Below are 23,559 nucleotides of genomic sequence, written 5' to 3'. Positions count from 1 at the left end.
TCAAGTATTTAAGTTGGTTATTTGATGCTCAGTCTTTCTCAGATATCTAAATGTAGGTTCCATACATTCTGATCTTCCCTTTTGCATAAAAGCCCTTTGGGTCAAAAAATAAAGCAACTCAGTATGTTTTAGTCAAACACTTAGGCAGTCATCTTTGAACAGATACATTAGTGCACTGAGTAGCCAAACCAGACACTAAAGTCTTCCCAAATTGGATGCTTACAAATGAGACACTAACTCTTATCATCCCATGTCAGTCACTTCTGTTTCCTTCTTTTCCCTCTGTATTCTTCTCACCCTCCTCTCAGTCCCCTTCCCAGGTAAATTTCTTAGTTTCCACTTGAGAGTTATTTGAGCTCAGTTTTCTGGTTTTCCTTACTGAGTGTTGAAAGGGTGTGGCCCTCACCTTTGGCATTGTCAGTGATGTTGACATGCTGTGTTCCCTGTGGTCAGTCCTCTTGAGTATGATGTGGCTCATGTAGTCATTGATCAAGGGTAGAAAATCACTGTCTGCAAAATTAACCTTCCTCCCATTTTTATAAGTATAGATTTTGCCCTAATGTCATGAAAGAAATGGGGTGTCAGATGGCAAAAGAAAAAATCCTTTCCTAATTAGGCAGGGATTATGGACCTGTATTCCTGGAAAATTAGGTCTTACTACAGGTTCTTTTAGCTAAAATCAGCAGCAGTGCTGTCAGCCTCAGCAGATTCTTATAAACTATATGCTTAGAAAAAACACTGGGGGGAGAAAGCTTACAGTGGGTTCTTAAATTAAAGCTGCCACCATTTAGATGTTATAAACTGGGCCTCTTATCAAGTAGATAAAGCAAAAATGGAGGCTTTCTACATTCTTCGTTCCTCATATAGAAATCATTCTAAATTAATTTTGCTAGCTCTTGATTTTTCCATTCTGTATCATCCATATCAGTTTAATATTATCTGTCCATTTGAAACATTGAAATATACCACTTGAGAAGTCTTACTTTTAAATAATGTGGAAATTACATTAGGTATTCATTGTTTGGACATACTCAACTAAGAATACTTATGAGTACTCATGAATGTTTGATAACATTAAATCTCAGTGTGTATTGTTGATTTTGCTTGGGAGGTGACTTCTGTAACAGTAGTGGTCATATACTTTACAAGTATCAGAATGTTACCATAAGGAGAAGAGCTTAGAAAAAAATTTAAGAACACTGAGTCTCTCCCAGTGGTATGGAAAATAGAAATGTGTTATATTATGAAGTGATATTCTATTTCAGGAGAGCACCTTCCCCCCCCCCCCAAATCAAGGAACATTATATTTTATATTGTTACTTTCTTAGAGCTCTAGCATAAGATTCTATATCTGACAAGCTATGTTTTCTACTAACAGTCTATTCTAGAGTATTATGTTGATCGTGTGGTAGTTGATCAGGGGTAGAACATCACTGTCTGTAAAATTAGCCTTCCCCCCCTCCAGTTTTTATAAATATAACTTCTATACTTAAGATTCTCTAGTTTGAATTTTCTTTAGCCTTCAGACTAGCCTATACTGTTTTTGGGAACTGTGTTAGTGTGATCAAAATAGTCATTGTGAAGTCTTGTATTTCTTAAATCTTGCTCATTACAAGTATGAATGTGTTTAAGTCGCATCACATCTTCCCCTCAGGTAGATGACTGGTGACTGTTGTTTTTTTTTTTTTTCTCCCATCTTCCCTCTTTCAGTAAAACAGTGTGGTGGGGTGTTTGTCAGTTTAACATACTTGTTCAAGTAGTTCCTGTGAAAGTGTTGGTAAAAAAAGTACTTTTTAAGCAAGACGGTCCTTTGTGTTCTGGGGAATGATCCATAGAGCACAAAGAGCTTTTTTCCTAAAAAACATTATGAAAAATTTGTACCTACCTAGTCAAACTTATAAAGTCTGCATCTAAAAGGACTACTTAGTCCCCTGCCCCTGATTACCCATCACCGGTCAATGTTTCCAAGATCACAGGTCTGTCTCTCTTACTTATAATAGTTGCTAGTATTGGCAGAAGCAGAGAAATCACCCTTCATCCAGTTGGCACTAGTCCCATTGTCAAAAATGTCAGTGGATTTTGATTATTGCACCAAGGTAACCTGTAATCCTATAATGGAATCTGAAACCAAGAATTGTAGGGAGCTTACATTCAGGCTATGGGAGACAGTTTATATTACAACAATCCTTTTTGTGTCAAAATAAATGTATTTAATGGACTGGAAATGGCTTTCTGCAATTAGCACACTTAGACAAAAAGTACTCATAGAATCTGGTACATGCCACACAGGATCTTGGTGTTTGTCTTACTAGGTTTGTTAAAAGTTTCCAGATGAATTTTGACCTCTATATCAATGAGAAGCCAAATCCCTAAATTATAACTTGTATCTGTTTCTTACATGTTCTGGGCATAGAAGCCCCTTGACTGTAAAGATGGGATAATATATCTGACTGATATGGTTTGTACATCATTCCAGCATCAATAGAAAGATGTGTATCTAATGCCATTTGGCTCATTTTGACCATGACTGTCAGGAAGGGTATACAGAAGCCAAGGCGTCCGAAAAAGTTATCTGTAAAGGGCTACTTTATGGAAGAACAGGAGAAAGGGATGGCCAAAGTCCACAGAGCTCAAGGAGACCTAGTTATACTCATTATACCTCACACTGACTCATAATCACATTCAGAACCTTTTTAAAATCATGTCCTAAGCAACCTTGGAGGGTTCTTGACTATTTTTCTCAGTTGTGGCAGCAGCTGTATAGCTAGTTTCTTCAGCGCTGGACAAGAGACTTTCAGTTGTGAGGATTTTATCAGGTCCCATTAGTTGTTTCCATATATTGGATCAATATAATTGAAAGGTTTTTTTGGTTTGTTTGTTTTTAATGTTTCTCAAAGTAAATGACCCAGAAACAAGGACTTGAAGATTTTAGTACTTGCCTAGTAAGAGCTGTGATGACATATTTATGTATAAAAAGATTTAGATAACATTTCTAGGAACTGGAATTTATTTACTATAAGCGGTCATGAAGCACAATCTAAATTCAGATCCCTGAAACATCAGAACTTTGCCTCTTCTGTCATATATGTTGGTTCCAAAAGTTTACCAACCTTTGATATTTGTTTACCACACCAGTTTTTTGCCTTCAAAGTTACCACACCAGTTTTTTTGCCTTGAGTTTTCTGATTTTTCTTTTGTATTATAATTTGGGTAAATGCCAGTAAGAAGCCAGGTGTGTTGACACAACTACAGTGTTGAATTTACTCCAGGTTTAATTTTCTGTAGATTCACAATCATTAGTTTTCTCTACCTTTTATATCAAGGATATCATTCTTAATTCAGCAACCTAAACCTAACATAGGAAACTTTTTTTTAAGATTTATTTATGCATACAAGAGCTAGGGTCCAGGCCAGAGAGGCGGGGTGTGAGAGGATCCACCAGAGACAGAGTAGGGAGCAGAACAGGCAGATTGACTGAAATACACTGCTGAGGGGAGCAGCGGGCAAGGTAGGAGAGGTCTGCCTCGCCATGTGGTTTTCTTCCTGGCCGGCCAGGGATTGAACTCGTGCTGCAGAGGCTGCGGATTGCTTCATAGTGTGGTGCTTAATCCTTGCGCCACCAGGGAGACCCAGGAAACATTTTTAAAGAATTACAATTTTAAAAGATATTGTAGAGGTTTTTTTTTTTTTAATTGCCTAGATATAACTTGGTGTTCATGTACATATAATATATTCAGTGTATATTTTTGCATGCTGATACATGATAAACACCTCATAAAAAGAACACCATCCTAGTTCTTTCCATTACTAACAGATTGTAAGAATTTGGATTAAGATGTGGTCTCATGATTTACCCTACTTTTTAAAATTTGAAACCAGTTTTATATTCCCAAATTACTTGAGTATTTTAGCCTCAGCCACCATAAACTGGTGTCGCTTCAAAGTATATCTGAATTTGTAGCAGACTCCACAGAACACCTGGTTGTCTCATGGCTTCGTTAACGTGAAGATTGCCCATGCAGCTCGATAGTAACCATCAACTGAATGGAATAACTCACTGTGAAATAATCATCCAGTGATTATTTCCCTGAAATCATTGAGTAAGTAAGTCTCTTACTTATGCTACTAAGAGCTGATACTTATTAAGTGTCATGTGCCAGTTACTGTTCTAAGAACTTTCCTGATACCTCATTTGATCTTTACAGCAATTCTTTGGGTAGGGTTCTTCCTGTTTTACAGATGAGAAAATGAAAGGTCAATGAAGTTAGTAACTTGTCTGGGATGTATAATAGTTCATAAGTGCTCAGGTAAGCTAACTGCAGAACTTGTGTTTTGGGGGATTTTTTGTTGTTTGAGAGATAGACAAAGTAAGTTTTATTCTATTATTTTTACCTTACTTGGGGGGTAAACTATACCTGACAAAATTCATTTTAGTGTGAGACCTATATAGCATTATGTACACACACATTGTTGTTTAACTGCCACCATCCACGAGAACTTCATCTTCCCCAGTTGAAACTGTACACATTTCCCCCTTGCCACAGCCTCTGGTTAACCTCCATTCCACAACTAGGAGCCTCACCTGAGTAGACTTTAAGAACTACATATAAGTGAAATCATACACAGTATTTGTCTTTCTGTGACTGGCTATTTTAACTTAGAATGATGTCTTTAAGATTCCTCCATCCTGTAGCATGTATCAGAATTTCCTTCCTTTTCAAAGTAGAATAATATGCCATTTTATGTATGTACCATGTTTTGTTTACTCATCTATTGATGAACTCTGGTTTGCTTCTACCTTTGGCTGTTGTCAGTAATGCTGCTGTCAGCATAGCCATGGAAATAACTGGTCCACTCCCTGCTTTTATTTCTTTTGAGTATATACCCAGAAATGGAATTGATGGATCATATTGGGTTTAATTTTTTGAGGAACCACCATTTTACATTCCCACCAGTAGTGTACAAGGGCTCCAATTTCTTCACATCCTCTCCAATATTTGTTCTTTTCTGCGGTTTTTATATACATAATATTCATCCTAATAGATAGGAAGTCAGAGCTTGTGTTTTTAAGAGCAACAGTATTTTTCCTCACCCAAAGGGAGAGATGAGTTTGCCTTTCAAATAGTTTGTGTTCCTAAAATATCTATTTCTTTGATACAGCCATAATAGAAAATAAGAGAAAACATCTGGCTCTATCTTCATTCACAGTGCCTTCAGAATCCAGCTATCCCTTACTGCCAACACTGATTCAAGTCAAAATTTTCTTCCTCCAGGATCAGTTTAATAGCCTCCTAACTTGTCCTATAGCTTCTAACTTTGTCACTCTCTAATCATTCTCAGCAGCAACCAGTGTGATCCTTATAAAATGTGAGTCATTGTCACTGCTCCAAACTACATAGCTAAAAACCAGTCTTTGGAGTGATATGCTTCCACTCTTTCTAAATGTGCTGTCACCACACTGGCCTCTTCACTGTTCATCATGCTGCAGATACACTCCTGCATGAGGCCTGTGTACTGACTATTCCTTCTGCTTGTTCTCTAGAGAGCTACTCTCCTCTTTCCCTCACCTCAGTGAAGCTGGTTCTGTCTCCCCATTAAAAATTGCAACACTCCCTCCCTTCAACCCACACTTATGTTGCCTTTTTTTTTTTTTTTCATAGTACTTACCACCTTCTAACATACCACGTAATTTACCTAATAAGTCTGTTTTCCCCACTAGAAGATAAACTCCATGAGGGAAGAGATTTCTTTGTTTTTGTTGAGCTCTCTCTTGAATAGTGCCTTGCACACTGTAGGTACTCGGTAAATTTTTGAGTAAATTAATTTTCTGAGTTAAATTTGAGTTGTTTAGCTCCTCCTCAGCCTTAGGATATCAAGATGATTGAGTTACCTATCCTCAGCAAGCTGCATTTCTAATTGGGAAGTGGGAGACCCAGGGAATGGAATTTTAAATAATCAAGATATGGAAAATTTCTACCTGCCTTTTTTGTGTGTGGGGGTGGGAGGACAAATTTTCAGGGGAGTTTTTCCTGGAAAGACATTTCTAGCTTCTTTTACATACATTTCCTTTCCAGCCCCCTTCCCTGGTTTCACAGATGCATTTTCCTAAAATCGCTGACCCCTTTCCTAGAGGTGGCAGATTGTCAGCCTGCAAGTAGGTTTTGTTTGGCTTGACGCATGTTGTACTGGTTGGTTGGTTTTGTGTTTTGTTTCATTTTACATAGTGCTTCTTAAAACAGCTACTCGCCAGCGTTTAGAATTCAGATATTTTAGATGACAGTATGGATTGTTAGACTTCAAAAAAGGAGCAGCTCTAATGTTAGATTTGCATTCTCACATGGTAACCTGCTAATGGAGTTGAGTGGCTGTGGTCCCTATCATACAAGCATAAAAGCTCCTTTGGTTTAACAGTAGATACTTTTTGTTCCTCTTATCTGCCTTGCTCCTGATAACATAGCCCCTTCTTTGAGTAAAATTTAATCCACACTTTTTGGAGATTGAAGTTAATTTTCGTATAGTGGAGGGAATTATTAATGGATTTTTGTTAAGTGATCTAATACTGTTGATATTGGCTAAATGTGTCAGCAATTTGAAAAAAAGAGCGAAGACCTTAAAATATATTTCAGCTCTGAGGGATATGTTCATTTGTCCTTTTTTGGTATCGTAATCCTTTTGACATCAAGCCTATAGCCACTGTCAGTTCATATACCAGGCCCTGTGAGTAATACAAAATTCTAAATTAAATTCCACAGATAACAGTTTAGATACTTCTTGTCATCTAATTAAACATATGTAGTCATAGAAGTGCTGGGAAGATGGGTGGCAGGAGCAGACAAGGTAGGAGAAAATCATGATAAAAATTTCCCAGTAAAATATCCACTATAATTAAAGCCTACTAAGACTCGATCTTGAAATAAAACTAACCCCACAAGTCTAGTGTTAAGATCTTGAAACCCGAAAAGTTGAGTCTCAGACTATGCTAGTGAAGGCTGTAAAGGTTGCCAAAAATAACCTATTTTATGAGAACTCACACACATCCTTGTTGTGGTGATTTTCTTTTTGTCTCTTGGTAGGGAAACTACATGTGACTGGTTGGAAGTGGGGAGCAGGAAGGTAGTGTCCAAGTCTGCCTCCTGTCCCCAGCCCATGGACATTTCTGACCTAAGAGTGGCATAGTTCAGTGCACCAACTTGTGTTTTCTGTGACATTGTTCACATTCTTCTGAGTAAGAGTGTTAGGAGGATGGGAAGGGACTTTTTAAAGGCAAAAAATGAAACCTGAATCCCTGAAACGGCTTTCAGGGTTGGAATGTTTTATCCTATGGGGAAAGTATGGTAAAAGTCTTATTGTACAAGAATGAATTTTTGGCTCAGTGGGTATAGGTTTTGAGACTTAGGAGCTCATGTCAGAGGACTTGGTCAGCTTATGGAAAACACATCATTTCTACTAAGCCCTTAAAAGACCAAGTAAAAAATCAAATGTACCCTGATCCAGGAATTCATATCCTGACTTTGTATGTCGTGGTATACTCAGTCCCACAAGATTTGCCAGTGTGTCCTCCTGAAAATTGGCCATTTTTCCCTGTGGTACAATCTGAATGTGCTAATATGTTGTGAAATAGTCTATGGATCTGACTGTTTAAAATCATCCTTCCATTGAACTTGAGGGAAGTTCTCTCAAGAAGGCTCTGTAGTACTTAAAATGATCTACATGGTTAATACATCTACCTTCCACTTTCTTCTTCTAAGGCCTAATTTCCTTCCTCTGCTTAGGAGGTGGTATATGCCTCTAATAATAAGTACCTTTACTTATTTATAAAGACTAGTTTTTCTAATTTAGCAGGAGGGAAACCAGTGAAAACATGCCCCATTGTTACATGTCTAAGCAGATAACCGATGGGTAGTGGAATTACATTTTCAGTGTGGCATCCGAATACATCTTAAAACTTCATAGTTCTCAGAAGTCTTGTCTGGGTCTTTGTTCTTGACTTGAGAAATATGATGACCCCATTCAGCGTTTTTGTTAATGACCGCTAACTAGAGGCCTTTCTCTCTTTTATGAGCACCTGTAAAAAAGGAGAGGCATTAATAGCACACAATGAGTGTCTGGCTCAGTGGTTCTTAACCTAATTGTGTATCAAAATCACTTGAAAAACTTGAAAAAGAACAGATTCAGTTGGTCTTAGGTGAGGTACAATCCTTTTAAGTTTCCCATGTGATTTTAATGTGTGCCAAACCTAAGACTCACAAGCCTGTGGGTTTCCAGACTGTTTCCCCAGAGCGCCAAACTTCCTGAAAGTGCATTAGGAGCTCCCTTGCAAGGAAATGAGTGCAGACACATAGAAGGGACTCTGAAAACCCACTCTCCTTGACCACCCCTGTCCTCTCTTCTGCCTGAGCAGTATGCATTTTGTCTACTCTATATATTAGCTTTCTGTGTGGATTTCATCTGTCTAAAATAAAATGGGGGAGGGCGGTTGCACTCCTTTGAAGGGGAAAAGATTATAGCTCTAGACATAGGTCTTATGCAAAATGATTAAACAGATGTTTCAGATTCAGTTCTTGAGCATGGTGAACCCTGAGTTCTTCTACAAGAATCTCTGTCATGTAGCCTCTGAGGAATGTAGGAAAAGAAAAGGAAATAATAACCTAGTGTCCTGGCCTTTTACTCCAAGTGAAAAGAACCCTGATCAATAAAGTAGGTTACTTTGCTAAGCAGAAGGCTGCCCGAGGCCCCAGTCTCAGTATCTTCACTTGGGTTTACATTTTTTTCCATTTAGTTTAGCTGTTTTCCAGTTTACCCCCAATAATTTCCACTTGTTACATTGACCAGTTTACTCATTTGCTTGTCCTAAAGGCCTGCATTAGTTTGTAGACCTGATAAAGCAATATACTAGCAATTTGCTGTTTGCAGGGATATTTCACTATCATTTAAAACAAACCATCTGTACTTGACTAGTACAAAATACTATAACTTCTTGTCTGTTTCTTCAGAAAGATGTTAAGGTATTTAAAAACCATTAAAAGAATTACTATCTTTTATTTCACCTCAAGAGAACAATAGTATAGCTCTTATCTATGAGGATAGCTTGTTTGGTATTAGAACTATGTGCAAAGTTATGAAAGCTGTTCATTTTAAGTACTATAGTAAATCTGTTTACAGAAAACCAGATGGTATACCTGTCTCTTGATAGGCTTCATTACTTTTTTTTTTTATCTAGGTCAGATCATATCTAATTAAATTGTTCTTCTGCTTTCTCTTTTATTATTTAAACACTCATTGCCTTCTGTGGTCTCACTAATGGACTAATTTCCTGAGATTATAAATTGGCATGCTTTCATTTTCAGATTCCAGCCTCTCTGCCATCATTTTCCCTATTTTTTTGACACACTGTTTTATGCTGTATCACAAAATGGATTTGTCCTTCTGAAATCATTTACTCACTTATAATTAATAAATAAACTGTGCATCCAAGGATATTTATTCTAACGGCACCAAATTTCGTATTTTTGAAAATCAACCATGTCTTTTAAAAAAATAAGTTAGCAAGTTAGTTTTACTTAAAAAAAAAAAAATTATAGCTGTTGCCCAATTCCCAAAGCAAATTAGTAGGGAAAGTTAATTTTTAAATTTCAATAGCAGTTCTATACCATAAAATTGCTATTGCCATTTTTTTTTTTTTTGGCTATTATACTCTTTCTTATTATAACTTACAACTTGGACCAGAAAAGTATAGAAAGAGCATAATTTTAAAACATACAGCATAACTTTTTTTTCTTTTTGTAGCATTAATCTTATCACTGGTCATTTAGAGGAACCAATGCCAAACCCCATAGATGAAATGACAGAAGAACAAAAAGAATATGAAGCCATGAAACTTGTCAACATGCTTGATAAACTTTCCAGGTATTGTATTCCCATCCATATTTTGCTTGGTTTCTAAAAGTGTTCTATTTCTTTGTCTCTCTCACTGAGAGTTACCATAGAACAGCAACTCTGGAAATCCATGTTGATTGGAACAGGGTGGCCCAGGCAGCAGTTTTCTTTTGGCTACCATGGTTTTTCTACATGTGCCGCTTCTGGATGTGCATTCTTAAACATTTAAACTGAAAGCTAGGATAGTAACTACTAGATCACTGTGACATTTAACCAACTAACCTCCCTGTCTTCAAAAAGATGCTTATGAGATAGGTTCAATGATTTTGCTGCTTCTTGTACTTTTTGTTGTAGTCTGTTTTGGGTTTTGTTCCAAATCATGATGCTTTTTCTTTTTTTCATTTTTGATGTGCAAGTCTGCAATTCTATATCTTTTGGGGTTGCTGCTGAAACCAAGAATTCTAAAATGTTATGCACCCAACAGGAAAAAGTGAAAAGGAATAGCTCAAATGATGGATTTCTGGAAATAGGCACTTCTACTAATGAGGGGTTATGAAAACAGTCTCCCCTTCTTGCTTCATACCTCCTTTCCCTCCCAAAATAGCCAGTTTTGAAAATAATTTAATATATAATAATTAGTATCTAGTTATTTTGGAGGAGTTGATAGAAATATTACTTGCTTTTACACTTGGATGAGTTGCTCTATTTTCCAGTCAGACATTGAGTCACTGTCTCCTTTAAGCCATCTTGAGTGAGTGTTTCTGTGTGCTGGTGGCAGCTGCCACTTAGTGCATTTCTTCTGGTCATCTCCTTTTTCTCACTACTACTATGTGAAGACTAGTAACCCTTAGTCAAGAAGTAACAACTGGAATGGGGCAGCCTTTTGGCTTTTTAGCCAACTGGTTAAAGGGAAACAAAAAAACGGGCACAATCTGAACTTTCGTCAAAGGATGCTGATAAAATGGCAGATGTTATTTAGAAATAAGTAGCTTCGTCATTTATAAATATTAGTATGACTATAACTTAGTGACTTTATGGCTAGTTCTTTTAAATTTCATCCTTTCCCAAAAAGATAGCTCTTTGCAAATGACATTGTTCATACCTTGGTATAGAACAGACATGTTCTTCCATGATATTCCATGAAAGGATTTAGCCAAAAAGAAGATACTCATAGGGTAAACCTACAGGAGAGAGGATAACACATTCTGAATGAATAAGATGTGCTGTAGCTACTGAAACAGTTGTATAAGTACTATCCTTAGCATGAAAACTGTCAAGTGAGTCCATGTGGTGGAAGCTGGAGAGGGAAGTATAAACAAGGACCTGAGAGACCCATATTAGTAAGTTAGAGCAATAAGCCAGTTAAGTTGCATAAATTTCATTCTTACCAATAATACACTTCAACTAGCTCATATACTCTGAATGAGTAAATTCCAAGCCAAGAAAGTGAAAGATTTAATTTAGGTACTTGAATTTCTGAAAGGGATGCCATTTCTTAAGGAATCCCTGTAACAAGAACAGAAAACAAAGGTACTAGGTCCTTCTTTTAATCTGTGAGAATCCACATATTCAAGAAACTGCCAATAAATAAACAGCATCTGAAATACCCAAACTGCCATTGATTTAAACTATGCTTCAAAGAAATGCGAACTCACCCAGAAACACCCAGCAGATGCCCAGCTCAGTCCAAAGGTGCTAGCGATTATAGCAGAACAAATATATATTGTGTTGACTTCAGTGGTTGCCATTAAAGTTGAAGCATAAGGCAACCTTGAGCATAGTCCTAAACAGACTTTTTTGCATGAAATGTAATGGGTTTTTTACATTGTCTGCCTTTTTGTGCTTTCTAACATTTGCTCTCACTAATAACAAACTATGACAGAACTGTATGGAGATCAGCAGTGGGCATTCCAAAAGCAGGAATGCAAAGAATGAAACCATTCTTTATGTGTCTTATATGTTTGTCTTAAATTTCTTCTCTCTTTTCACTGTTATGTTTTGGTTTTATGGGGTTTTTTTGTTTAAGTAAAGAAGATTCCATAAAACCAAAGTAGTCTAAAGTCAATACAAATCAGGAGTCATTTATTAAGCAGCTACTCTGTGCAAGGCACTGTGCTAGGAGCTGAGGGAGATTCAGAGGTTAACTTGACAGTTTCTACCTTTGGGAAACTCGTTTTTGGTGGAGGAAATGGCTGCAATCTAGTCTAGAATTCAAAGTGGAAGGAAATAACAAAATAAGGTCAATGTTGAACTGAAAGCACCCAGGAAAAAGAGCAGTTCATTCTGTCTAGATAAATCTGGGACTGTTTCACAGGGAAGGTAACATTTGTGCTGATTCATGAAGTTTAAGATAAGGTGTTTAATACAGAGAAATGACCATTCCAAGTGAAGGGAAATGTATGGATAAGTCTTTGGTATTCACACATGCATCTTTCTTCCAAAGAGCTTGTTTTGTTTTATCATTATTTGATTAACAGGTTGTCAGACTTACCATAGGGGAAAGCAAGGCCCAAAGAATTGCCGAGATCATTTCCAAGTTAATGATAATCCATTTCCTTTTATACAATTTACAAAACACTTTCACATACATTCTTTTTCTAGTTTCATAATAAAGTAAGATTAGGAACTTCATTTTCCAGAATGCAAGACCTTTGCTCTGTCCACTGTGCTCCTGTGTCTGTCAGAGTCAGTGTTTGCCAGAACACTTCCTAATCATCCTCTTCAGCATTGTGCTACTGGTTAGTTCCCTCAAATGTCACTCTAAGGAGGTTCTGCATCCCACCAACTCTATTGTGCTCAAAGTGTACTGCAGCTTTGTCTGAATAACTTTCCTTCTCAAAAATGAAATCATTTTCTCCTGAGCCTGAATTTAAAGGCATGTGAGTAAAGGACAGGATTGGAGGTGATGTGGCCAAAGAATGGACACTAGACACTTCCTTTTTTCCATCCATAGGAGAGCAGATGTGAAGGACCTGCACCAGGATGGTGGTTAGCAACAGTGGCCCGTGCCAAAGCACTTACCAATGTGATGACTAAGGTTGGTCATGCCAAGTACTGTTCTGAGCCTGGTGTAGGATGTAGGTGTTATTCACTACCAAAACTATAAAAACCACCAATGTAAAAATTAAAATTAAATTTCCATTTTTGCCTCCTTGCTGGACATAGCTAGAAACTACCTTAGCAGTTTGATCTTCATGGATATTGGAGAGATTAGAATTCATTATCCTCCCCGTGAATTCCAGCTGACTTAGTAATATTCCAAACAACTTTTTTAGTCTAAGGATTGCATTTATGACAGATATAAATGAAGCCTTCAGAGTTTGTGACTAACCTGAACCCTATAAATCTCATCACATCTAGCTAGTACAGTGCCTTGTACCCTGTGGTTTCCCCAGTATGTGATGATGAAATGATGAGCACAGCTGATCTCCAAATCTGAAGGTCAGTTTTCTGCTCTACAAAATAACCTACATGGTTTACGACTTTAAAGTATTCTTTTGTCAGTATCATGTCTTGGCAAGATGTCATAAAATTCAGGGCTAGAAAGGAATTCCATAAAGTACTTCGGCCTATAACTGACTGATTTAATTATAAGGATATATTATTCCCATGGAATGATTATTGTAATATTTATCAAACATAAGCATTAACTCCCGAAGCATGATATTGTAGAAAGGGGGAAGAAATTTGCTTGCCTCTCCACCTCTTCTTTCCTTCTCTGAATTGGAAAAAAAATAAGTCCCTGCAACTTAAGTGGGAAATTAGAATGGGACTCATGTATGGTTAAGCAAGTCCGGTGTGGCTAATACAATTGCATTCACCCAAGCTACAGCACACAACTCATATGTAATAATGCAGCCTCCTCCAGAAAAGAGGAGCTAAGCGTTGGTTGGCTTAAGCTAAGGGAAATATTTCCAGTTTTGTTTTGACTTTTCTAATCTTCTTTAGTTCCTTAATTGGAAGTAGGACTCATTAATCTTCTCTACCCCATCACTGTTTAACAAAGTACATTGCCTTTTTGCTAATATATTCTATCAAAATCTTCTGAAGTTTATATAAATTTTTCCCATCTCTTCCTTTTCTCCTTATCTAAATATTTTTTCCAGCCATTGTGTACGATTTGGGACAAGACTTTCTGAATGAATACAGGCAGTATTATATGGGAATAGTTTCAAACATCCTAAAGTTGGGACAAGTGATTCATGACTGAAAAGTTGTAAATTTTTCTTAGAAGCAAATTACTCTGCTTACAAAAATAACTAATTAAACTAATTATACCACCTTTATGATGAACTAGTCAAGGAATTGCTTTTCAAGTACATTTCAGGAATGTGATCCAATTTTAAAGCATTATGAGATCTATTGTAAAGTATAAAGAAATCTTGTGTCTAGTCTGGTTACCACTAGCCTATATGACTCCTAAGCACTGAAATATGGTTAAGCTGAATATAAATATTAAGTATTCATCAACTTTCAAAGACCATCAAAAAAGAATGTAAAATAATTCAGTAACTGTTTCATATGGCTTTAATGTTAAAATATTTTTGATAGGTTAAACAAAATACATTTTTACCTGTCTTGCCTTACCTTTTCTATATGACTATTGGAACATTTAAGATTACATAAAGGGCTTACATTGTATTTCTGTTAGACAGTGCTATTCTATATCATTAAAATATACGATCAGGTTGCTTAGAAGTTCAATTAAAGAATCAAGGATCCAATTAACACATCCTTAAAGTGGCAGGAGAGGAATAATTTGAAAACTTGGTATTTTATATCTTTAGGTTATAGAAGTCCTGCCACTGGTTAGACACCTGTAAGTAGGATGTCATACTACCTTTGTGTAGTGCCTGTTGGTAGTCATTGTCACTTGAAGAATGACTACATGGACCTCTTGCGTTAAGCACGAGATGCAGTGGCTTCTGTCTCGGAGAAATATCAAATAAGAATAATATCACTGGATAGTTACTCTTAGTTACCCTCCTCTAACTTTTAAGTTTTTTTAGTTGGGAAGAGCATGTAATAACTTGTTATTCTTTTACTTTATTCAGCGGTGTCCGTTGGCTCTTGTGCAAATTTGGAAACAGGATAGAAAAGTTGTATAGAGAAATTACCAAGAAATAATAACGAACACCTTTATTTAAGGATAAAACTAAAATTTGTTCTTCTGGCACTACCTCTTTCTCTATATTTTCTTAACCATGCTATTTAATGTGAGGTGGGTAGCAAATTTTTAGAAACTTTGCATAATATCTTCTAATGGAAATGAGAATAAAAGACTAATATTTATATAGCGCTTTAAAGTTTAAAAATCTCCATTGATCATTAAAACAGCCCTAGGAATTAGAGCAATAGGTATTTTATTGGGACCAAAGATCAACACAAGATTAGACATCTGGTTAATGACATCCTGGACTCAGTTCTCAGACTCCAAAACTTGTTGTTTTTTGAAAAATTGCCATCAGCTCTCAAAAATGTGTCAATATGATTTTTAATGTGACATTCTAAGCTTTAAATAAAGACAAGTAGTAAGCATATTTACCTGAGAAGAGGATATAGGTTTTGAAGACATGTATTCTTGCTTTTTCATTCCATAAATAAACTCAAGTATTATGTCAGATGCTAAATAAATAACCTATACTACAATCCCCCCCAAAAAACCCAAAACTTTGTATGAAAAAAACCAGTAAAATTGCTATAGAAATAAGTCTTTTTCTTTTGAAAAAATGATTATAGGTAGTCTAACAAATTATATTTTAATGTTATCTCATTAAGCAAACCTAATTTTGACGTGGCTTCCCTATGGGATTGTAGGCAACTTGCAGCTACCATCTCAAAGCGTAAGGATGTGGTATGGATGATACGTCATATCCCTTTGACTTGGGAGTGATATTTTTATGCTACATATTTTACCTTCCCAGTTGTACCCACCCCAAAACATGATGGTAAGGCATGAGGGAAGGATCTCACAGTACTTCTGAAAGATGCAACCTGAAGATCTAGATTTTGCTATGGAAAAACTGCCATATCCTTTCTACTGGGCTGATGGCTAAGTGAAAGGTCACTGGACTGATCAACACTAGGAAGCCACCTGATGAAAGATGAAGGTTTAGGGCCAATGCCCAAGGGACGCTGTTCACAGTATGTAACTGAACATGTTAGCCAGGGCCAAAGGTTATATTATTTTTGTGAGAAAAAAGGGTTAGACGCAAGAATATCACAAGAAATCCATTGTTGTTCAGTGGATTATGGACTGTATCTTGAATTAAGATGTACTCTCACACTTGATTACAGCAGAGATTACAGAGCTTTTTTCTTGGGGCTATCACAGACTCCATTCTAGCAGGCATCTTGGAAAAGCTGTTAATTAAAATGCTTTCTTTATATACTAGTTTATCATCCTCTCTTTCAAGTGTGAAAAGGAATTAAATATGAAATGGCAAACTTAAAAATGTGAGGGTTCCTTTTTCCAAGCCAACCTTACATTAATAGAGCACGAATCCCTGTGCCAAAGAAATGGTCCCCAATTATCCCATCTTGGGTTTTCTTACACATTGTGCAGAAGTCAACAAAACAAGTATGTAACAGAACCTGCCTAAATAGCAGCCACCCTCATTAAAAACAGAGAATTAATCACGGGGTGATTGAAGGAAGCAATGCCTCATAGCCCCCTCCCTTTCTTCTTTTCTAATCATAGAACAAAATATGTTACATAAAAGGATCAGAACTATTATGCAGTACTCAATTAGAGGGAGGTGAATAGGTCTCTAACATGCTGTTTTATCAAAAGAGCAGACTGGTGTTTGCATGACTGTTGTTTCATTACAGACCCTGTCATTAATTCCATGTGTCAATACTGCCCTGTAGTACACAGAGCAGACAAGAAAGAAGAGCCCTTGAAAACAAGGGAATGATTTTTGAGTCGTTATCAAGCTAAGTGGCAAGCGGGAAGCTGAAACTCGTATAGGTAAATTCGAAGGGACTCTTGGGAGATCTGCAAGTGGGAAACAAGAATGCATTTTACCAACTGCTTAATTATGTCCTGTTTTTCAACAAGTACACTTGAATTGAATGCTTTGTTTGTATTGCACAAAAACATGTGCTGCGGGCAAGAGTATTCTCTTGCTTCCAGGTCAAGTAAGGTGTTTTATACACATACAAATCTGGCCTATAATGTGCGATTGGGTTAGTGACTGAGCCCCAATATTGCACTGTCATTTCTGGGGTAAAGAGTTACATAGGAAACAGAAGCCCAAAAAAGAAAGGAACCTTCTCTAAGGTCCCGAGAAGTTATATAAGCCCAGGCATTCTAGGGTGTCATACTTACAGGGAAATGGTGGCTCAGGAAAATATTAAATTTTATCTGGGGGGGAAAAAAAAAAAAAAAACCAAACACCAGACCAGAAAATTTTGAATATGGTATAAGTCCCATAATCTCCCACCCCTGAAGTATTTTTTGGTTTCCATTAGCAGTCCCATTGGTTAGACCGGGGCAAAATAGGGTTTCTTTTCTTGGACGTGCTTTATCTGTGTCCTCGTGCCTGGCCAAGCCCTTATAGATTATGATTCCTTATCGTTTAGTAAGATCAAATTTCTAAATGATGTTTCGTTCCAGTTGAACATTCTTGGAGGCTTATCTCTTCCCTGGCCAGATGCCTGATCAGATGAGAAGCCCGCCATGATACTGTCACAGTGCCTAGAATGGGCTCTTTATCCAGTAGACATCACTGTACTTTTTGATGATAACGAGGGCAGTCTTAACTTATGTTAAGGCCTGTGTATAGCATTGAAGGTAAGTATGAAGGAGTTGTTGCTATGTGAATATCTTAATCCTAATGCACATTTCAATATATAGTATCCGTTTTACCACGATGTACATATAGCTGACACCTAGCCATCCTTTTTAGCTGGGACCTTCATAATTTAGAACCAGTAAACTCTTCATGAAATGGCCTGTTTATTGAGGGCCATGATTGGATTTAGATCCTTCCTTGTAACTTTTGCCATTGCTTTGATTTACTTTTGTAATCATTCTAATGATCTACTGGTAGTTTTGCAGAAAGGATTTGTGGTCTTGCTGTCTGTCAGTGACAATTAGGTGGGATGATGTGTTTGACTCCAAGGTTTAGAATATCTTGATTAGAAACAAAGACTGAGTAGTGCTGAGTGTCTTAAAAACCTAGCAACTTTTAAAATAGATCAAAATTATTTAGTAGTCTAACATTTAGATGCTTAAAATAGAATCTTGGGGATCATCTTGTCCAACCCCTTCATTTTATAGATGGGAAGACTGAAGCCCAGAAAAAGCAATGACTTGCCCCCAGACACCTAGCAAGTTAGTAGAAGACTAGAATATAGACATCCTGATGCCCTGAATATAAGTAACTAATTCTATACCAATCATTGGTTGGGAATTCCAGGCTGCATGGTACAAGAGGGGCCTGACATATGCTGATCTGTCAGAATGCCTGATAACATTTGTCAGGGAAAATTAGTTAAAATTATATGAGAATGCTTCCCAATAAATGGTTCTCTACCATTTTCCATTTATGTATGATCTCTGTACTGTACTCTTCAGTAAACATGTAGTGAGCACCTGCTGTGTGCCCTGTTCTATACTAGATACTTCAGATTACAGCCAGGTAAGACATGGACTCTGCCCTCAAGTTGCTCACAGTCTTGTAGAGAACAAGAAATCCCCAAAAGCATGATGCAGAATTAGAATGCTGTTATCTTTCCTAACTAAATCTTGATGCAAGTGAATCTTTACCCAAAGATCTAGCTTTTCTCTTGATTGTGGTTGATTAAGAATCCTATAAAAGATAGGATTTATAAAACATTCCTTTTATGAAAGTGCAAGATATTCTCAACTGCAATGAACTTTAGTTCAGTAACACTTATTGAGGATCTGCTATCCGCAAGGCACTGTGCTAGACATATAGGGATATGAAAATTGACTAAAGCATATAACATACATTTTAGTATGTCAGCAATATTGTTTCATAATTTTTAAACTTTGTAATGAGATTTTCAGTAATTATTCTTAAAGATGTGGGGCCCTTGAACTAGACGACAATACCTCTGTACTCAAATCCAGACTTGTCAACCTAGAATTTCGAAATCTCCATTCAAATCCTCTTTTGTACCCCATATCTGTTTTGAGCTTTCCTTTTCCTTTACCTCAGCCAAGCCAGCCTGCTTGCCAGTCCCTGCATACAACTAACTCTTGCTTCTGTGCCTTTGCTTGACTAATTCTTCTGCTTCTGGGTTCTCTCTCTCCCCGTGAATCCATGTCCGTCACCACCGTTATAGTCTGGCCCTGAGTCCATCTCCTGCAGGAGCCTGTGACCAGCGTGTCCCTCCCACATGTGCATAGCCCATATGACTGGTGGAATAACATTTCTGTGGTTTTCATTAAAGCTTCTCATTCTGTGTCTACATCTTGCTGATCTAGTTACAACAGATCTTATTAAATCAAACAGTCCAGTGTAACCAGACCTTTTAGGAATGAGACTATGTCAAAGATTTCATTTTGGCATTTGTGGGCTATTAGTCACATATGATAGCGAGGGAAAAGATCAGAAATACTCAGGTGAGGATTTGGGAAGCCTGGGGTCCATAAGAGCAAACAGTCACATCTCCATAAGTGAGCCTCTCTCTTCCACTCCCAAACAGGACAAGAATTCTCCACTTGAAAGAAATTGCAAATAGAGTAAGGGTGTGCCAAACTGTCAAGCTCAGGAAAGCAGGGCTCTGCCTGTTAATCATCTTAAGCTTGTTAATCTGCTGTTCTGTAATTCTTTTAATATTGTTTAATGTGTGTGTGTTTTATCTTCTGAACTGACTAAAAGCTTCCTGAGGACAGGGACCATGTCTTTTATTTGCTTCTGCATATTTTTCTGACTTATTCCCAAAGAGTGCCCTTAGAAGCACGGGGAAACCGTCCCTAAGTACATATGAATAGGAAATGCATCTTGGGGGTTCCAGTTACATTCCAGCCACTGCACTGTGCACAATGAACTTTGACCTCATGACCACACAATTCTCTAAAACAAAAAATTGAAGTTCAGAGAGCTATAGGTGTCACTGCTAGTGAGTGGTGGGGATCCAGGATCTAAATGTCTTTTCACTGTGCCACAGTAACAATAACTGATATTTAGGACTCCCTTGCAGGCCACAGAGCTCTCCCATCTACTTTGTTGTTACTCCTTACTGGATCACTGGGAAGTAGGCAGAGCTAGTATCATAATCCCCACTTCACAGCCGGGGACGATGAGACTCCCAGGACTTACCCAAGCTCACATAATTCACAGTGGAAGAACTAAGACTTCAAACAGATTTTTTTTTATCCTTACTGCCGTATCACACTGCTGCCTTAACTCATTTGCACAGTTGGATGAGTATGTGGCTACTTATCACTGTCAGTAAGTTCTGGCAGTCCCTAGAGCCCTGTGGAAAGGAAAATAATTTGTGCCCACAGAAGAGCTTCCATGTTAATAGAAGGGTGTTACAAATACATGCTTGGTAAGTAGAAATTAACATATCTTAGGAAGTTTATTCTGTAGCTAAAATCCCGTCATTTGGCCGTAAAACTTACGTAATGCCTTTCGGTATTTCTATTATAAAAGTACACTAAGGAGGAGGAGGGATGAAACTATTGGACTTGATTCGAAACTATTCCTCACGGGTTTGGATGAGAAAGCGCTAGCTACTTAGTCCACACCGGTGGCTACCCCAGTGTCTGTTATCGAAGAGACGCGGTGGTGCTAGGGCGGTGTCTTGTCCACCGAGCAGTTCATCACCGTCTTGGGAGAACTCCCCTGTCCCATCTGCCACCCCTACTCTGCCTGGCCGTCCCTGCCCTTCTCCTCTACCCCACTTTATTGGGCCATCAGCCCACCGACCTCTGTAGACCTTGGAACTCTTAATGTTTCATTCCCGATAGGCGGTCTCCTTCTCCTTTTGTATCAGTTATTCGCTAAGTGTCCAGTACCACAAAACCCTTCCGTACAGCCAGTTAGAACCGAAATTCTTAAAGATGTGAGGTGCATAGCCATGCCAGAAAGATATTTTAATGGAAACAGACTGTTTCTAGCTCTTTACTAACCATTTCTATCTGGTTGTCATGCAAGGACAAGCTCTTCATGTCCTGAAAGAGAGCAGCCTCTCCCCATCAGACTGCTCCCTCTCTGGGTTCTTCCTCCAGCCAATGGTATCACCATCCACTGGTCTTGGGCAGAAGCCACGGGCCACTCTGCTCCTGACTCATCCCCCAGAGCTCCCCCGCCCTTTCAGTAGATCACAGATCTACCTCAGCCACGTTCTCTTTTCTTCCCACAGCCATAATCCAGCTTTGCCTCATCTCCTGTACATACACTGTTAAGTTTCCTCCCATGCAGTGTGTCTCCCACACAGCTGCCAAAGGTTACTCCCTGTAACACAGACCTGATCGCACATTCTTTCTAGGGTAAACCCAAGCGCCCAACCTGGCATTTAAGATACTTGACTAGAGATCCCAAACTACCCTTGTAGCATTGCTTCCTGCCACTCCTTCATCGACCCTCACCTCTTCCCCAAGCACTAGGCCCAGTGCTTAATGAGCCCCATCACAGCTTAATGATTGCACAGAGACAGAAAATTGACACAGTCCAAGGAGAGGTTACAAAATCACACCAGTGCATGGGACCATACTGCACCCTTTACTCAGTCTCTTTGAAGTACTCTGGGCCACAGTTTGGTCTGTGCTCATCTGAGGAGCTACCTGTTCTTTGCTCATGATGCTATTATAGCACAACTTATTATTCCATTATATTGAATGTTTTACCTGATCCTCACGGGCAGCCTAACTCTGCCACAAGATATGTGACCTTGGGTAAGTCACTCAGTCTCCTTCATTAAATGAGGGGGTTGGACTAAATGATCTCTAAGTCCGTTTCACTTTTAAGTTGTATGATTCCGACACCATTTCTTGGATCAATAAACACGTTTCCTACTTTATGACATTCCGGAGGGTCCACTTTTGCTGTCAGCCATTCACATTACTCAAATAGCTGTTTCAGACTATCAAAATCTTCTAGGGCCAGCGAGGAGCCTAATTGGCTCCTGTTGGCTTACCCAGTGACCACTGAACTGTTCTGGCTCCTCCCCAGGATGTTTCACTGTGCCCCTAACACCATCACACTGCTGGGTGGCTGGCCCGTCCCCGGAAGGAGACCTTTGTGCTGGCCTACGGGCCAGCAGCAAGGAGGCAGAGAGGAAGGGGGTTTTATTATTTCCCTTTGTCCCAGATCCCAAAAACATTGTGGCTGCTATCATGTGGACTCTTGGCTACAGACATGCTTTCAAAGGGTGCTGCCCATTTCTGTGAGATGAATTTTAAGCAGCTCATCTGCTGCATTAGGGCCACTGTTAAAGTACGCTGCTGACTTGGGGTGGGAGAAGGCCTGGAGCTAGCAGCTCAACAGGTACAGTCGCCATAATCTCCATGTAATAAATAAGAGCCCATGAAAAGATTAAGTAAATCTTCCCTAATGCTTTTTGATTGGCTTAATCAATAATTAATCATCTTTAGATGAGGCTGTAACTTGTGGAGTAGATATAATTGGATTAGCTGAAAAGAGGCAGTTGGGGAGCTTTGAAGAGATTAAAATGGCTGTCGATCCCATAATTAAACTGCCACAAACAAAAGCTATAGTGTTTAGAAGAGAAAAAGGAAAGGCCAACCAATTTGAAATGTATCAGTAAGCACCGATGGATCACTAGAGAGTGGCGAGGCGAGATTTCTCCTGGTGGATGAAATGCACATGTATCCTCACACTCCTGGGCCTGGCCCACTGGGCCAGGTGAAATTTTGGCAGCTTCACCTTCACCAAAACAAAAGTCACCCACAGCAGAGGGGAAAGTGAATTACTAAAGACAGAAGAGGCCTGCTCCTCGTCCCGAGCCCACTTAGACCTTGACTTCTCCTACTTTTAATTGGCTTAGGAGGTTCGGCCTGTGTGAGTGAAGTCTTTTATCTCCCTCTTTTTCTTTCCATGCCCCTTTCATCTCTCCTGTTACGAACACACAGAGAGCCGGAGGAAAAATACTTGGGTTTTTAAAGACTTTCTTTTTAAAAGGATGTGGATTGGGGTGGAGGGAGGGGGTATGTGTGTGATGCTGGTGAATACTTTTTTTTTTCTCTCTCTTTTATCTCTTTTTCCAGAGAGGAGTTGCTTAAACCAATGGGACTAAAACCTGATGGGACAATAACGCCTTTGGAGGAAGCACTCAGTCAGTACTCTGTCATCGAAGAGACCAGCTCCGACACGGACTGAAAGCATCACCTGCTCAACTCTCAATATTGCTTTTATCAGCATCTTTTCTCTGTAGCTCCAGGGGAATCTTTTTCTCTAAAACATTTATGCCCTTGCTTTGGCTAGAAACACATTAACTGGTTTACTCATTGAGAATCCAGCATATTTAAGAGGTGATCCTGTGTTTTTGCGATATCGAGGCATTCATTCAGAGCTGCAGTTAGACAGAGCCGCGGGGGCTAGACGCAGAAAAGAATAATTCCATTTCGTCGGGGTGGAACTGAAGGACCTCATTCTGTAAAGCAGCCCTGGTTGAATCTGGCAGTTCTGTTTGCCAAGATTCTTAGCAGAAGATTTAGCGGTGTCCTTCCTCTCACTTTTGTGA

General features: G+C 38.5%; 1 protein-coding gene across 5 annotated transcripts in view; it reads left to right on the top strand.

Annotated features, from left to right (window-relative positions):
• RIC8B (RIC8 guanine nucleotide exchange factor B) overlaps positions 1–23,195 on the top strand; it is a gene marked incomplete at both ends in the record, with an annotated part of 86,447 nt that extends 63,252 nt beyond the window's left edge. For 2 of the 5 annotated variants that reach the window (XM_084254746.1, XM_084254745.1), the window contains 2 exons: positions 9,787–9,906; positions 23,084–23,195. In XM_084254746.1, coding sequence (XP_084110872.1) covers positions 9,787–9,906; positions 23,084–23,195 — 232 coding nt within the window. Of the gene's footprint in view, positions 1–9,786; positions 9,907–12,829; positions 12,870–23,083 lie in introns of those variants that run through there. The other 3 variants (XM_084254749.1, XM_084254748.1, XM_084254747.1) reach the window with 2 other exon arrangements.
• Between the last annotated feature and the right edge of the window lie 364 nt (positions 23,196–23,559).

This window comes from Talpa europaea (genome assembly GCF_964194135.1).
Source record: "Talpa europaea genome assembly, chromosome: 15".
In the NCBI taxonomy this organism is placed as follows: Eukaryota; Metazoa; Chordata; class Mammalia; order Eulipotyphla; family Talpidae; genus Talpa; species Talpa europaea.
The sequence above is the reverse complement of the archived record's forward strand: the minus strand, read 5'-3'. Positions and strand labels throughout refer to the sequence as shown.